This window comes from Mytilus trossulus, chromosome 4 (genome assembly GCF_036588685.1).
Source record: "Mytilus trossulus isolate FHL-02 chromosome 4, PNRI_Mtr1.1.1.hap1, whole genome shotgun sequence".
Lineage (NCBI taxonomy): Eukaryota > Metazoa > Mollusca > Bivalvia > Mytilida > Mytilidae > Mytilus > Mytilus trossulus.
In genome coordinates this window covers 27,721,344-27,736,726 of record NC_086376.1, presented here as the reverse complement: position 1 = coordinate 27,736,726, position 15,383 = coordinate 27,721,344, and the positions used below count along the sequence as shown (strand labels likewise).

Here is a 15,383-nt window from a genome sequence, read left to right as displayed (position 1 = left end):
ACGAACACCAGTCAGACAGACATATATAATATTGTTTTGATTTGGTGCTTTTCAAACAAAACATTTAACTATATTTTATGACTTTTAAGATGCCATCATTTTTTCGACTAGAGATGGCTTTGATGTGAAACCTTACAAAAACACACAAGATTTATAATATAAAATAGTATCCTACATTTTTTTCTACAAGATTCAGGCACCAAATGGAACAACACAGAGTTAAGGAGGTCTTAATCATTGGTGAATAAGTTAAAAGATCTTTTTTTATGTCCATGTATTTGCCACTTAAGGTTAAACCCCAAGTTGATAGCCAAACTACTGGTAAGTCACCTTTGCTCTTTATACTGCTTTAGCTTTTGAAATACAAACCAAAAAAGCTTTTTACAATATGTTTTATATTAACCAACAGAAGCCTTGTGTGCAAAGCCATGTTTAAGATTTTCAAACTAGATTTCTTTTGGAACATTCAGGTAGTACTAGTTTGGAAAATTTGGCCCAGTAGTTTGATTTTTGTTTTGTTTTGTCATGTGAGCTAATAACAAGAGGCTGTCACAACGACAGCAAACCGGATTTATTAACATTTATTTGTGTCCTGGCAATATCACAAGAACCATTACTGATGAATGGTGAAAGTGAAAATCGTCAATATCAAATTTGACCTCAATTTTGTAATCAGTATCAACATATTAAAATTTGAAAAGCTTAAATTGAATGGTTCATGAATAAATTCAACAACGTGAATGGAAACGCCATTTTACGATCTTTCAAGAGCCATAACTCCTGAACGGTAAAAGTCAAAATCGTCATTATTGAAATTGACCTCTATTTTGTCATCAGTAACATGTAAAAATTTCAAAAGCTTTGGTTGAATAGTTCATGAGAAAATGCACAGACACGACTGGAAACACCATTTTTCAATCTTTCAAGAACCACAACTCCTGAACGGTAAGTCAAAAACTCCATTATTGGTCTTGACCATCATTTAGTTGTCAGTAACCACATATTAAAATTTTAAAAGCTTTGGTTGAACAGTTCATGAGTTAATGGGAGAACATTTGATTGCCGCCCGCCCAACCTCCTGGCCGCCTGCCGTACATCCCCAAATCAATAACCGACTTTTTTGTCACAAAAATCCAGTAAAAAATAGCTTCTTAATCTGGGCATCAAAAAATTATAAGGATAAGTTTCATCTAACTTCAGATTTGCTGCTTTCCAACTTCTCTGCAATATGAGGTATGAAAACTTAAATTCAATTTATGGTGAATCCAATAAAATATTAGGACACTTTCCAGTCAATAACAAAGTGATGAAAGACAGATGAATTGTATTTATCATTATTCTCTTATGCACTTTGTTGTATGAGGTATAAAGAAAACATTTGTAGATCAGTATTGGTCAATGAATGAATGGACAATAAAGGATGAAGACATAATCATTTCTTTTTATCTCTGAATCTTTGGTTCACTAAAAGAGGTATGAAGATAAATTATTAAAAGGTAGAAAATAAGTATAACTAAAATGCATTTCAATGTGATATTTCATTTATTCAGTATCAACATTTGACATGTTGATTAAACATCAAACACATTCCAACTTTCTTCCAAACAAACGTATCATTAAAACAGGCACACAAATAAAAGACGTTGGTGACACAGCAGTTATAACAGGAAGATTGTATTATTACTATTACTCTGCCACCAATGACAGGACAAACATCAAACAGGAAGCTGCTATATAATGCTTATTGTAAGCACAGTTATGTCCCCTGTCCAGTTCCTCAAGTCAAAACAGGGGAGATAAATAATGGAGTAATAGTAATAATGTGTAATATTGACTCAAATTAGCCTTCAATAGAATACATAGTTCATAATGCCTTCCTTTTCATACTGTTTGGCTTGTCATTAAAACTTCTTTTTCTGAATTTCAGAAAATTATTTAAAAACAAAATACAAGCAACTTGAAAATAATTAGCAGACATTAAAATCAACAAGCAGTTTGTGGTGAACAAATTGCATAGATTTCTTTTTAAATAGTACACTACAAAGTTTACAGAACTACTACTTATCAATAAATAATATTATTATAATACTATCAGTATCCATGGTGCATTTACATTCCCTCGAAAAAAAATTCATTAAAATACCAAGTTAAAATCAATTGTAAATAGGCAACAATATATTAATAACAACAATCTCTTTATTACTTAGAGTAATGTAAATACACCACTTACTGCTTACAGTCAAATATGAAGGAGCACACAAACATGCATTAACATTAGCAAACTTAACAATAAGAGTAGGAAGATTTCATATACATGTTTTATTCCAATGCTTCGCAGCAAAACAATTTTTGAACAAAAATTAAAAAGAAAATTTAGTTATTTCAAACACATTAAACCCAATAAAATAAGTTAAAAGAGACAAGCTCTGGCACCATAAAGCATGGCTGTATTGAAACATTCTCAAGAATGACTATGAAATTCTATAAAATGACGGGTTGACAATTTAATTCTTGAATATGATATCTGAATGATTAATTGTAAAATAAGACAGACAAACACACATGTTAATAATGGACAATTTCTTTATGGTGCCAGGCTATCACACTACTCCTGGACATGATTTTTCACATTATAACAGACTAACACTATTTCAATCAACTCATAACTTTTCCCCATAAAACAAATGAATTCACCAGTGTTACACAATGAAAGACATTGAATATCTAATGTTGAGAGTCTTTTCTAAGTTTTAATTGCATAGGCAGAAAGCAACCAATAAAAATTAAGCAGGTTATCATTACTATAGATGTCTAAGGATTGAGACAAACACAAACAATGCCTCAACTTTGCTTCACTGTGTTGGACCACAGAATACTTATTTTCAATATTAGAGTATCTTAATCTTTCTAACCAAGTGAATGGAAGCGTTAAGTTCCTATAAATAGTATAAAGTTATAGACTTTTAGTGAAAAATTGATAATATCTGTATGTTCAAAATTGTTCTCTTCCTAAACAGCTCATAAGAAAGTGTTGATTATTTTTATATGACACTTTAATTTTGATTCTTTTTCCTGTGTAGGGAAGAATCTCAAATGTATGTCTATTCTTTACTTATTTCACCAAGTAGTTTTTATTTAATTAATGTTTTAAAGAATATAAACAAACGTTTTCAATAAAAGCAACTGTGAAACCCCAAAATTTTTCTGCAGTTTTACTTTCTCTTTCAGAATTTCCCTATAATAAGTTTAACAAAAGAAATAGAAAATGAAATGTCTTCTGGTCTGTTTCATATTGAGAATTTGTTAGCAGGGGACTAAACATATCTATGGATGCCATTAGGTGCAGCTGAGTCCAGATTTCTTCTTGACAAAGATATCTTTAATATTCATGTTGACTTGTAATTTTTCTCTAGTAACTGGTGTATAATCCAAACAGAATCTGAAATGTAAAACAAAATAGTTTCTAACTTCAAGTTTTGTGAAATCAGTTAAAAAAATAGATGGCCCGTGTTGTTCTCCTCTTTAAAAGATGTGTCAGCTGACGTTGAAGAAAATTGGGTATACTATACTTCAACCAACAGTCTCACACAATTTATTTACCTTGACTTCAATCATTACTTGAATGAATATTTCAAAACAATTATAAATTGTGGAAATAAGTCCCCCTACTCCCCCACACCCCAAATGGCATACAAATGGCCAAAATCTAATATTGACAGGGCCTAAAGTGAATAAAAAGTATTAGTTATAAACAGTTTGCTAATATAGATATTGTATTTTTATTAATATACAAAATGAAAGATGAAATTCAATTAAAATATGTTGTAGACCATTAGAATGAACCATTTATAAATAGTTCTCAATACAATATTTATACCTTTTGAAGGCTTCAAGTTCTTTTTCAGTTTCATCTAATTCACCATTCTCAAGGTCTGATTCTGACTTGGGAAGGAAAATTTCATCTGCAATAGAAAAAGTAGTTCAATCATACAAACAATCAAGTCTAACAACTATTCAAACATATTTGTGAGATTACTTTATTACTGCTGGTGTAGATCAAATATTTGTTCATAACTTTCCATGTTACCAAAGCTAATCACTGTTTTACTTTTCATCAAACAGTACATTTTGTGTACCTGTGTGTGTGTGTCAATCTGTATCTAATAATAATTTGAGGGACATGATTTTAATTAAATTTCAATTGTCATGTGAATAAGTGTTAACATGAAGTGCCAGGGGATGTAGATTTGATCACAATGCTTGCTTTGAACATTGTAGAAAGGGAATAACAAGAGGGTACAGTCTGAAATGTATAGGCTCATTAACTTATGATGAAATTCTATATTAAAAGTCTTCCCACATATACTGTAAGTATTACTACAGATATGCATATCACTATACTGTATACTTATTTTTGCGAGCAATTTATTTTCGCAAATAGAAAAATAAAGCGAAATTTATTCGTCGTGAAAATGTAAAGCTTGAATCTTTCATTATTAAACAACATCAGGAATATTACAAAATCGTGAAATTAAATTGTCAAGAATTGGACAAGATAGGCTAAAATGGGAAATAAAGTATCCGCGAAAATAAGTTGATTTACAGTAATTTGACATTGATGATCTATGAAAATGAGGTACCGGTAAACATTTATATATAAACCCTGCCAGTCGACATGTGCACCTTACAATAATTCCATACATCATACATTGTAGACATTCTAAAATACATGATCCAATAAAGAACCTTTAAACAAAAAAATAATGTTGGGTAATGAACCATTATTTACATAGATGCCTCTCCCACGTGATAAAAAAGTGGGTCACAGTGAATAAGAAACAAAAGCTGAATGATACAGAAAGACTGTAGAGGTAAAAAAGTCATCAATAATTTTTTTTCTTTTATTAAGAAGAAGAAATGGACCTAGTACCATTAAACCCTGTGTATAGATGAATGTGTCGCAAGTGTCATTCTGTTAGACACAAATGGGACAAAAAATGTTTAATTTCATTTACATTTCATAATTGCGTTCTCTATATGCATACAACTGTGCACAAAGAACTCAATTCTGAGCTAAACAAAGTTTCTTAAAACTTACCAATTACACTTAAATCTTCACTGTTCCTATTTTTCTTTTTGTTCTTTCCCTTTTTCCCACCTTTAGGCTGCTAAAATTATAAAATCATAATTGTCCTGATTACTGTGGATTCATTATTATTCGTTGGATACCAATTTTCGTGGATTTCGTGGGAACAGTTGAACCACGAAATTAAATGTTTAACGAATGAAATTTTTTTAAAAGGCTTGTATGTAGATTTCGGCAAAACCATGAAATCAAATATCCACTAACATGCAAGATTTCCTCAATCCACGAAAATAAATGAATCCACAGTATTCCAAACAAAAATATAGAGTGCATGTGCATCATCAATGCATGACAAACTTAATAATTTATGAGTGTTTGTCATAATCAAAATTGAAAGACAAAACAATTAAAAATTGTTACACACTTAGCAATCATTTTCATTCAAAAATCACATGATGAACAATTAAATGTACTTCATTTCAATTTTACCCAGAAAACAACCCATTACTCAAGGTTTCTTGATTCATTTAAACTTGTAAAAGCTAAAACAAAATATGAAGACTAGAAATAGAATTCTTGAATTATAGTGTAAATTCTGTCATATTTGTTGTTTGTAAATTTATTTGTTATAAATCATGCTGTTAGTTTTGTCAATCAAATTTTCATATTTTTGTATGTCAGGTCCTTTTGTAGTCCTCTCTATGGTATAGGTTTTTCTCATTGTCGAAGGACATACATGCACAGTATCTTGAAATTGCTTTCATCCCTTAATTTTAACTTTTGTGGAAAGTTGTCTCATTGGCAATCATAACACATCTTCTTATTTTTATATTGTAAATCTATTACAAGTTTTAATTCAGTTTACAAAGAACAGTATTATTGATATTTCTATGTAAATCTGATACTAACCTGATCCTGGGGTGGTGATTGGTTAACAACTGCTTTTGTCTTTTGAGTGTCGGCTTTCTTAGGAGAAGATGGCGAGCTAGTAGGACTAGATTTGATTTGTTGTGGAGGAGGAGGAGACGGTTTAGGAGGCGTTGGAGTGGTAGCAGCTTTCTTTACTGTTTTATTGTTATTATTCCCATTTAACTGAACAATGTTTTTATTAACAACAATATCATTATTATTGTGAACAGTTTTTCCTTTCCTTGGTTTTACATCACCAGCATCCATTCTTTTCTCTGTTGTATCTACATCTTTCTCATTTTTATTGTCTTTTCTCTTCGCTGATGATTTAGTTGTCTGTTCTGGAACAGGTTTGGCACTGCTTGGAGACGAATGGGAGGCACCTTTAGTGACTTGTACTTTAGGTTGAACAGGGGATGATTTCAGTAGATCTGGCTTTTTAATTGCTTTTAAATTGACTTTTCCATTTGTTTGAAGAGGTTCAACTATGATTCTTTGAGTTTTAACTGGATCAGTCTTGACTATTTTAACTGTTTTTTTAATCTCAGTGGAAGGAGATTTGAGTGGAGCATCAGAAAGTTTAACTTGAAGTTTTACATTGTTTTTGACTTTATTGTCAGTATCTTCTCTCCCTAATGGAGGGACCCGTACTAAGTTTGGATCCTCTCGTTTATCACAGCTATTTTTAATCTCTGCTTGCTTAATTTCTTCAACCTGTTTGCGTTTCTTTCTCTTTTTCTTTTCATTTTTACTTTCTTCAAGCTTGGCAGCATTAAGCAAATTTTTTGCCAGTTCTCTTTCCCTTTCCAATTTCTCCTGGTGTAACTTTTCTGCCTCTATCCTGGCCTTTTCCTCAGCCTGAAATGCATTCACATATATATTTATATCTAAGCTTTTAAATATCTAAGTTAAGATTGTGATCCCCAATATAATCTTTCATGCAATTGGGTCAGATGAAATAAATACAGATTCCAGAAAAGAAAAAAATTCTTTTTAAAACTCAAAGCAAATATACTCAATTTCATTTAACAAGAAAACAGAGCTGAGAAAGTATCTTATTGATCTTACCTTTCTTTGTTTCTGTCTAGCACGTTTAGCTGCTTTAGCACTAAGTTGTTTATCTTCCTGTTCCTCCTTCTGATTATCTGTACCATTGATATAGTGTAGTAGTTCTTCCAATTCTTCTGAGCCTTTATCTTCACAAGGCTGATGATGCTCTATCATATGGTGCTCTGCATGAGCACAGGTGTCTTTATGTTTGGTGTCACCCTATTAAAAACACAAACATTAATATAAGTGTTCATTGTACCATGATTGGAGAGTGAGAAAAAATAATGAAAATATTGGAATTATATCTGCAACACTGTACATGCTGTAGTAGATGGGAAGTAAGATAAAACAGTTAACTGGCCATGGTGTTTCCAGCAAAGTTGCAAAAAAGAAGCTGCATCACTAGAGAGAGAGCTCTTGAAAAGTCGTGGTCCTAAGGTTTTGACCACCAAAATTTGCAAAGTACTGGCACAATCAGTATTTTGTAATATAAATAATATTGAATACAAGCATATTTCCCTTTAAAAAAACTATCAGGGGAAAAAACAAGAAATCTGAAATGATATATAGAGAAATGTGGAGAATTAAAAAGAATTGATTTGTGTTTGCTCATGCAAAGTTGCACTAAAAACTATATATGTCAGTCTCATCTTGCAAGTTTTACAAGAGTATATGTCAACTTACCACATTTTTTTATAACCAACTGTGTGGTGAAACATATCTTTTAACATTTAATAATATTTTGCAGCAACATTCATAAAGTAATCTGTTTATTTATTTTTTAGACTTGTTTAAAAAATGTAAACTCAGGTGTGCAGCCTAAGGTCTAATCAATACTCCAGAAAGAAAACATAATTTACCTGAGTAACATATCTTACAACAGAATGCCTAAGTTGCCATCTCCAAAAGTAGAACATATAATCCTTTGGTATAAAACTATGTAAATGAGGGAGCAGTGACATACTGATCTGACCAAACATTGTGTTAACTCTGTCATCAATGACCTTGGTCAGTGTGGCATTACACTGTATTTATCAAACATCTATTGACATTTGTGCTCACACTGAGTTAATTTGACATGTGTGTAACTGATTGGTGATCACTAATTAAGAAGTCACAACTACAGTCTACCTGGACAGGTGTTTATAGTCCATCCTTAATTGCAAAACAGGAATTAACTTGAAGGTAATAAAACGAGGGAAAGTTGAGGGAGAGAGGTGATAGATATTATTCATGTTATTATATATATAATACATAACACATGGTTTATCAGGGGTTTTGTTTCTTTAAGTTAACTTAATAATTTATTTTGCTTCCCTATCAAATGTTATAGGGGTAAAATAAATCTATTTTCTAATAATATGGTAATTTTAATTTTATTGCAAATTACTATTAACAGAGTAAGAATGTTCCATTCTTGCTAGATTTATAATTCTTAGTATATACGTTTTTTGTTTTTAGCACACTACAATTTGATTATTTTTTTATTGTTACATGTATTAATTTTCATCATCTTAACTTTACTGATTGGATTTTCAAGATTAAACTCACCTACATTTACCTGTGAAATTATATACCTAATAACTGCACTTTTAAATACAGGAAACACTAAGTTCTTTTTAAATATCAATTTTGAAATTTCCTTAAGACTTTAATCAACAATTTTGATAGATTTGAGAAAAATGTAAGGAGGCTAAGCACAGACTCTTATCTATAAAGGGGATCAGTCAATCATGCTTATAGATGAATATGTTGATGAATGTCTGCAGATTTTAAAGTACATTTTGTTGTAAAATGCTTTTTTTTTTAACCATGAGTATTACTCTATTTATTTCACTTGACTGGGCTGAGTTTAACCGGTTCGCTCATAACAAACCAGTCCATCTAGAGATAGGTGTATTAGGATAAACTGATCAATGAAATGTCCAGTAATTCTTTTGTAAATTCCTTTGATGACACTGATAGGTGATTAGAAATCAGTAATAATTATAACGGCAATCATCCTTATCACACACATCTTCAAATAGACTATCCTTTTGCAAATTAAAACCTAGCTCCGCCCGATCAGTTGAAATAACATTGGTAATACCCGTTCCATTTTTTTTTTAAGTTCCATTTATCTTTTTATAAATATCTAATGAATTGTTGGTATGAATTGTTGAGCATAGAAGTATTATATTAACAGGAACTACAACGATTAATAAGCATTTATTTATAACCCGGGTAGCCCTGTAGAAAAGATATGGAAACTGTCTAATTAGTACGCTGTCGTTAATTTCTTTTGTGACTATCTGCGATGCCGCGGTCATAAATTGACCAGAGATACTTATTATCAACCACATGGTTTTAATCGAAACAGCTTAAAAATAGTACCTGTCCCAAAACACCTTTACTTATTTCAATCTTATCGGTAGACCTTTATTCGTGAATAACTTATTTAAACAAATCGACTAATGCATAAAAAATGAAAATCGGCCCAGAATTAATTATTCTACAACGTTTTGAAATAGTGAGTGACATTATTTTATAAGTTTGTGAGTGAAGTTTAAATCGCGATTAAGGTGTGTTCCGGTAACTGCCGGTTAACAATAAATATATTTGATAAATATTAAAACTGTGAGGTTTAGAGTTATATATATGGTTAAGTTACTGGATTATCCTGGAAAGTAGAAATTTCCAGTTTACAATACGAAAATTAATCGAGCTAGTAACAATTAACAAAATACAGCAGAAGAAAAAGAAGAGATCTAACTACGTTATATAGATATTTAGATAATACATTTCTGTCCTCTAAAATATGTTATGACTATCTGACCAAATGAAACCGTCAAAATGATACTGGTAAATATTATTGAACAGTCAATAAACATGGGGCATTTATTCAATAAATTTGGTACAAATTTCCATCGTCAATGTGTTTTTCTATAAAAATTAATGATGACTCGCATTAATCCATCAATCACTTAATCAGCACAGTTAAGTAACGGAATCTGCCGAGTTTTGCCGACTACTGTTTCTAAAGAATTTATCACAACTTTCGATTTCTTAGTTTATTTCCGTAATCCCGAAAGCAACCGAGACTGACAATATTGTAGGGCACCACCTGTTGGTAGGTAAATAACATGCCATGTTTCAAGCTAATTAACATGTCATTAAATTGGGGGCGGCATCGGAGATGAAACGTTTGAAGTCGGGTCGAAGTAGTTCCTGTCAATATAATACTTCCATGGTATGAGATTGATAACAATATGTATTTATTCAAGGGGAACAACTTTTGTAAAAATAGTTGGTGGGACTCTTCCAAGAACTTACTGACGAACTTAAGACAAAAGTTTCATATAAAACTGATAACAAATAAAGATCTGGTAGTGTCTGATGCAATTTTCAATATAAATTTTCTTTTAAAAACTTTTCTATGTTCGTGTAAAACATTGCCAGGGGACAATTACCTTTAGCCATTAAAACATTTGTTTCCTTTGGAAATCTTATATGCCCCTAGGACAGGGGGTGCAAAAAAGGGGCAGAGAACATAGACACGTGCACTGCTGCAACCACCTATTTTGAGCTAGTTACAAAGTGTACCATTGACCTCTAAAAATTGGAAAATAAAAAAAAACTAATTCATTCATTTTTCATTCTCATAACTATCATTGTACTTAACTCGGTACAAGCAGGACAAAATAGTCTACTTGACACTTTTGGGTACTGCACATTAAAAATCAGTATCATTTATAAATATGAGGAATTAATATGGCTGTGCCATTGCATACAGACCTTAGATTCATTTCCGTCATATTTAATGTATATATGTAAATATAATGACCTCTTGTAACACATTGTAAATGTGTCTGAGTGTTTTCCTAATAAATCTTGAAATCTTGCCGTTTAAATTAGTTTTAATAAGTAAACACTTAGGCTTAAACATTAATTGTAACAAGATCTTTTCAATTCCAACTTTGATCGTAATTTCCATATTACAATGGTGAACACCAATACCTAATACATAGAAGGAATTATTTATAAACAAGAATCTTGCACTTAATATTTTTAAGTTTAATATTTAAAAATTTGTAAGGGTTCCGCGGAACCCAGTGTCTCGCCTACTTTTGCTGTAAATCGCAGGCTCAACAAAAATAAGGAAAAAAATCTATAAAAATATTCCTCTTGATACTATCTTATGATTGTAAGAAGCTTCTGTCCATGTTTGGTAAAAATCTAGGATAGTTAATGAATCTAATAAATGTTTTGAAACTTTAACTGCAGACTGTATGTAATGTTAACTGGAAGAAAATCTAAGTCCATTTAAAAGTAAAAATACAGAAAAAATGGAGTTATCTTTTTACAAAACTTACTTCTGAATACTATCTTATGATCATAAACAAGCTTCTGTCCAAGTTTGGTACAAACCCAGGATAGTTTAAGAAAGTTATTAAAATTCTAAAAACTTTAACCACAGAGTGAATGTTATGCTTCCCCGCAGAAAAAACTAAGTCCATTTATAAGTAAAATACAGAAAAAATGGAATTTTATTTTTACAAAATTTACTTCTGTATACTATCTTATGATCATAAACAAGCTTATGTCCAAGTTTGATAGAAATCCAGTATAGCTTAAGAAAGTGATCAAAATTTCAAAAACTTTAACCAGAGTGAATATTTGTGGACGCCGCCGCCAACGGAATGTAGAATCGCATAGTCTCGCTTTTTCGACTTAAGTTGAAGGCTCGACACAGGGGACAATTCTTTGATGAACTACAAAATCACACTCTTAACATTCTTTTCTTAGTTTCTCAATTAGATTACTTTACTTGGTTACATATTCTTATTTTATGTGGCATTCATTTTTCTAAATGTGCTTTTATATTTTTTTGTTTTTACATCTAATGAATTTTATTATCTAATTGGTAAGAAATTTGGTCTTCAAAAATGGAACTAAATTCTTAAAATCATGATATTGTTAGTCAAAGTCACCATTAACTATACTGAGTGCCTTAAGGAATACAGCTCTTACAATGTTTTATCCTTTTCCTAAAAAGTCTAACCAACAAAAAGCCTGGAAGTTGACAAATCATTGTAAGATCTTGAAGACTTCTTCTGACAGAATATTTCGAGCATTTTTTTTTTAACAAACCCCAAAAAATAAAATCTTAATGTTTAATAAAACTGTGGATATGTCCTTAAGAAAAAGATCAAACATTTTGATAACAGTGACTTGTAACATTGAACTCAGTGGTCAGTAGATTAGAATACTATAGGGCACATGTAGGAAAATAGACGGCCATAAAGATTTCGAATGTTTATTTAAATTAATCAATCTTAAATTTATTTAAGGAATGACTATAATATTTTTTTGTCTATTCAAAATAACATAAAAAATGGGGTGCACACTGAATAACGCGTGTAGCAGGTTATCTAACAGTGTGCACCACATTTTTTATGTTATTTCGAATAGACAGTAATAATATTACAGTCATTTCTTATAATTTAATTCAAAATTCCATTTTAAACCATGAAAAAAACGTTGATGACGTCACGGTCACATGACTAAATTATGTCTATGGGCTCATAACAAAGTAACGTCAGCCAATCAGAAAACGCTTTACATCCAAAATAAAACAAGTGAAAATGTGAGCTACTGCTCACTGATGATACCCCCGCAGCAAGTTGATAATATCAATAGTGTAAAAATATGCAAGTGTTCGGTAAACAGGAAGTTGTCCAGTGATGAATCTGAAAACGCATCACACGGTATAGCTGACTTAGATAAACCCTGAAACCAAATTTCAGAAATCCTTGTATTGTAGTTCCTGAGAAAAATGTGACGAAAATTTTCAACTTGGCTATCATGTGTAAAATCATACAAGTGTTCGGTAAACAGGAAGTCAATGAATGATGAATCTGAAAACGCATCACACGGTATGGCTGACATATATAAATGTTGATACCAAATTACAGAAAGAGTGGATGTGTAGTTCCTGAGAAAAATGTGACAAAGTTTTGTGGGACGGACTGACTGACGGACTGATGGACGGACGGTACGACTGACGGACGTACTGACGGACGGACCTTTTTTAAAGCGGGGGTATAATTATATATAAATATCTAATAAAATGAGTATTTAGTATTCAATGTGATAATACTTGTTTGATTAAGGAAAATAATTGATAAATAACTTACTTGACTTCCAACTTTTTTCTTTAACCTTAATCTCAGTCTATCTCTCATTTCAGCATAATTCTTACTAGTTGGTGTTTGAGGAGGCTGCAATGGATCAAATCCATATACATTTTTATGCTTCAACTATTGATCAGGATATGTATACATACTCATACAGAAATTGAATTCAAACTTAACAGAGAAAGTTTTCTTTGGTTAAATTTCATAATGAGATCAATCTTATGTGCTTAAACTGCTGTATATGTGTTTAAAAGATGTATAACACATACAAATAAAATTTTGTTTTTTGTGCACAATATTATTTGTTTGATATCAATTTCAGTGGATTTCATGGGTATCCATCAGTTAACACGGATTTTAAATGTTCAACCACATACAAATTATCTATAGCCTGGTATGCAGATCAAACCGTGACACCAAACATCCTCAAAAATACATCAACAAACAGACTAGAATAGTATTTCTGTTTGTACCCATCTGATGAGTTAACCCTTTTTCAACTGGTTTTTATGGTTATTTTTTATGTTGCACTGTTACACCAATGTCGGAGGTTAGGTATAGTGTCGTATACTGCTAACATGTTTAACCCTGCCTGTCCCAAGTCAGGAGCCTGTAATTCAATGGTTGTCGTTTGTTGATGTGTTACATATTTGTTTTGGTTTATTTTTTGTACATAAATAATGCTGCTAGATTTTTCTTGTTTGAATTGATTTACATTTGTCATATCAAGGCCTTTTAAAGCTGACTATACGGCATAGGCTTTGCTCATTGTTCAAGGCCGTACGTTGAACTATAGTTGTTTATTTCTATGTCATTTGGTCTCTTGCGAAGAGTTGTCTAATTGGCTATCATACCACATCTTTTTTATAGAAATTCAAACCCAACAATTTAACTTACATTGCCATGTCCAAAGAATTCACAATAACAACAATCACAGTATTTGCCATCTTTCTGACTGGAATTAGTTGAGCTTTGTTCTGAACAACTATCATCTATACCATCTCCATTCTCATCACAATGACCTTCACAATCAGGCTCCATACAGACAGTGGACGTTCCTACACTAACGTTGTTCACAGAAGAGGGAAGTGCTACGGCATTACGACACCCAGGGGGAGGACCTTCAGTACAGGATTGAACATTTTGAGAATTTCGACAGTTGTGATTACATGTGTGAGTGTTCACATTAGCATTTAAACTGTTGGCAAACTGACGGATCATTTGCATTCCTTCTTTGGCACCTTCACGTATATTTCTAGCCGCTGTCTGAATGAAGTCCTGAGTAACTTTATCTGATATTCCACCATTGGAATGATTGACAGGAGAGTTATTTACATTTGTAGAATTGGCTGAATTCTGGCGTTTACGTGGCTGAGCTGGCAGTTTCTCTGAAAGCACAGGCTGCTTCTGTTGCGGAATGTTCCCTCCAAGAGTTACTGGCCTTATACAAGGAGGAGTGGTACTATTTTTACTACAATTGGTTGTTGTACTAGAAAGCGTTTGAGAAATACTTTGTACACTAGATATAGCAAGATGATTGTTAGTAATACTGGCAGTCTGGTCACTATTGGCCTGAGTGGTGGCCAGAGATGTGTGGACGCTAGTTGTGGTCCTGAAAGAACTGGTAGAGGGTGATGTTGATGTCATGACTGTGTCCATTCCTGTCTGTGTTGACACAGAGAATGGCTCAGTAAGAAAGTTTGTTGTATAATTTGTTGTTAATGGAGCAGCTGGCAGTAGTTCACTTCCTAATCCATGACCATACTTTGGTATGTTTGACAGCATCATACGTGAATCATATGTATTATCCCAGTCTCCATAAGCATGGTAAATATGTTCATGAATTCCATCAGGTGAATCGAAATCCAGTTTAAGTGGAACTTTGGGTGACTGAATTAAAGGTTTTGGTTGTCCTAGTGGCATATGTAAGTCATAAAGTTGTGGTTGTAATAAGGGTCTAACATGTGATCTGAAGCCATGAAGGCCAGCTGAACCATGAATGTGAGGATATAAATGTAGTTCACCAGGTTGAGATGTTGGTGCTACTTGCTGAGGTAAAGATGTAGAAACAGCTTTTCCTTGTTGTCGCAAACAAACATAGCACTGACACTGATTTTCTTCCACTTTTATCTGAAAAATTGCATTTTCTTTTAGAATAGAAA

General features: G+C 32.1%; 1 protein-coding gene across 3 annotated transcripts in view; it reads right to left on the bottom strand.

Annotated features, from left to right (window-relative positions):
* Positions 1-1,523: 1,523 nt before the first annotated feature.
* The window catches only part of LOC134715007 (protein FAM193A-like), a 29,856-nt gene continuing 15,996 nt past the window's right edge, over positions 1,524-15,383 (bottom strand). The window contains exons 14-20 of one of the 3 annotated variants that reach the window (XM_063576828.1): positions 14,119-15,351; positions 13,222-13,305; positions 7,064-7,264; positions 5,996-6,853; positions 5,099-5,168; positions 3,878-3,962; positions 1,524-3,439 (exon numbers count right to left, since the gene is read on the bottom strand). In XM_063576828.1, coding sequence (XP_063432898.1) covers positions 3,337-3,439; positions 3,878-3,962; positions 5,099-5,168; positions 5,996-6,853; positions 7,064-7,264; positions 13,222-13,305; positions 14,119-15,351 — 2,634 coding nt within the window. In that variant the 3' untranslated portion in view covers positions 1,524-3,336. The remainder of the gene's footprint in view (positions 3,440-3,877; positions 3,963-5,098; positions 5,169-5,995; positions 6,854-7,063; positions 7,265-13,221; positions 13,306-14,118; positions 15,352-15,383) is intronic. The other 2 variants (XM_063576829.1, XM_063576830.1) reach the window with 2 other exon arrangements.